General features: G+C 19.1%; 1 protein-coding gene across 1 annotated transcript; it reads left to right on the top strand.

Moving 5' to 3' along the window:
* Nucleotides 1-475: 475 nt before the first annotated feature.
* PGSY75_1331000 (putative protein kinase) lies at nt 476-2,158 on the top strand (the record flags this gene model as incomplete). The annotated part of the gene is made up of 1 exon (XM_018787369.1): nt 476-2,158. One exon carries the CDS (start codon nt 476-478, stop codon nt 2,156-2,158), a length of 1,683 nt encoding a protein of 560 aa, XP_018640111.1.
* Nucleotides 2,159-2,652: the final 494 nt, after the last annotated feature.

The following is a 2,652-nucleotide window of genomic DNA, read 5'->3' as shown; positions in this document are numbered from 1 at the left end:
TTTTATTTTTTTATTATTTTATTATTTTATTTTTTTAATTTGTTTCTTTTGTTTTTTTTTGTTTTATTTTTTTTTTTTATGTGTACCAAACATTGTGAATTTTTTCTTCATTTTTTTTGAACCATTTTCCGTTGTAAATTTTAATATTTACTATTGAACATTTTATTAATATATTATCAAAGAACAATTCAAAGTTTAATTTATTATTTTTTGTTTTTCTATATTTATAGATAATAATAATATATATTTATTTATTTATATATATATATATATATATATATAATATATATTTATTTATTTATATATTTATATTATTTTATTTTTAATGTCAAATTATGCATGTTTTGGCCTGACTTGTTCATACATATTTATGATATACATTTATTTTTTTTTTTTTTTTTTTTTTTTTTTGGCTAGTTCACGAATATGTTATTATGTTATATAAAAACAATACAGCATAAGACATTATATCAACATGAGTAAATGGAATATGTTAAGAAATCGAATAATGTGGCCAGAGGAGTTTGTATTTGTTATTGAAAATGAAGGTAATGATAATAAATTTGGATATAGTTATGTTATAAAATATAATGGTAATATAGTTCATAATAATTGTAAGAAGCATTTAAATAGAGTGGATAAATTATTAAATGTTACACACAGGATGTGTGAAAATTTAGAAGATGAAAATATGGATAATAATTCAGATACATTTAATGATCAAAATAATGATGAGGAAATAAATAAAGCTAATCAAATATTATTAAGATTAAATGATGAAAAAAAAAATATTAAAGAAAAACTTTCTAATATAAAAACAATTGATGAAAAATTTGACATTATAATAAAAAAGGAACCTTGTTATATATTTCGTATAGATATACCTAATTTGAATGTGGAACCAGATTATTTACGTGAATATTTAAAGAAGGAATATTATAATGAAAACTATAAAGACAATAATGAAAAAAAAGTGGGAAATCATAAAAGTCTGTCAAAATATGATAGAGCAAATAATCAAATAAATAGTAACAATAATAATTATTATAATAATAATTATAATAATAATAATTATTATTATGGAGGAAATGAAGAAGAGCCATATAAAACCTATTTATATAATATAAAGTTAATGGAGTGTGAAGACACTATTATAGATAATCGAGAATTCTTTTTTTCAGAAGCTAAACAATGTGGTCTTAATATAAATGTCCTTATAAATGAAGGCAAATATATTAAAAATAAGTTATATGAATATAAAGAATATTGTGTTCATAATTATAATGAATATGAAGAGAATGACCAAAAAAACGAAGAAAATAATGATAATAATGGGAATCGTTGTGGACACATGAAAAAGCAACAATCAAATGAATTCATTGATAAAAAGAATATAAGAACACAAAATAAATCTATTATAGACAGAGATAACAAAAAAGAAATAAATTATGAAGATATTAGTGTTTTACCTTACAGTGATATAATAATTTTAAAATATAAAAATGTGCACTCCGAATCGAATGTAGCAGGTTTCTTAACACCTTTCCTCTTAAATGGAAATATAAAAACACATATTTCAAAAAATGTACAACCTTATATAAAATATCATTTTAATAATGAGTTGATATATAAAAACCTTTGTAATATTATTAAACTTATGTGCTATTTACAAGATTGTAATATTTGTCATGGGAATATTAAACCATCCAATTTATTTATTAGTAATGATGGTTTGAATATTTTACTTGGAAATTTTATACCACGATTAAAATTACAAAATTTCTATTTTTTTGTTATACATAAAAAAAAAAATATTCCTAAATATATATCACCTGAAATGTTTTTTTATTTAAATAAAAAAATGTCTATTATAGACACGACAGGAAAAAAAAAAAAACCCAAACATATAGAGAAATATTTTTATAAAAATGATATCTTCTGTTTAGGATTATGTTTCTATTATATTATAATGATGAATGAAGATATCTTATATTATATTAATGACCAATACATTTTCCAAAGTAAAGTTGAAATGATGCAATCATATATCACAAAACCACACTTATTTTACCTTTTAAGAAACATGTTGATTTATGAATACAAACAAAGACCTGACTGGTCAGCTCTCTCGCAGCTCATACAAATAGACAGAACATAAATATAAAAAAAATTAATTGGAATGGCCGTCTAAAATGTGTATTAAAATATTTTAATATAATTCCTATGGATCATAACTGCATACATATCCAATAAGGTATATATTAACATATATATATATATATATATATTTATTTATTTATTTATTTATGTATGTATATTTTTTTTTTTTTTTTTTTTTTTTTTCCTATTTTGGCTAGTAGATTGATTAATATGTCATTATGGCTAGTTCAAAAAAAAAAAAAAAAATTTTTATTTTTTTAAGTTTCAAATTAATTATATTGAATTAAAAACAAATGATCGTTTTATATTAATTATATGTTTGTTGATTTTTTTTATTAATTAAAAAAAGAAAAAGAAAAAAAAAAAGAAAATGTTAACTATTTAATTTTAAAAATGTAACATGAATACAACTGTTATATATAAAACAGTATAATAATATAAAGAATATTTAATTAAAATATGTATATATATATATATGTATATATCTATGTG

Source organism: Plasmodium gaboni, chromosome 13, assembly GCF_001602025.1.
Source record: "Plasmodium gaboni strain SY75 chromosome 13, whole genome shotgun sequence".
In the NCBI taxonomy this organism is placed as follows: Eukaryota; Apicomplexa; class Aconoidasida; order Haemosporida; family Plasmodiidae; genus Plasmodium; species Plasmodium gaboni.
The sequence above is the reverse complement of the archived record's forward strand: the minus strand, read 5'-3'. Positions and strand labels throughout refer to the sequence as shown.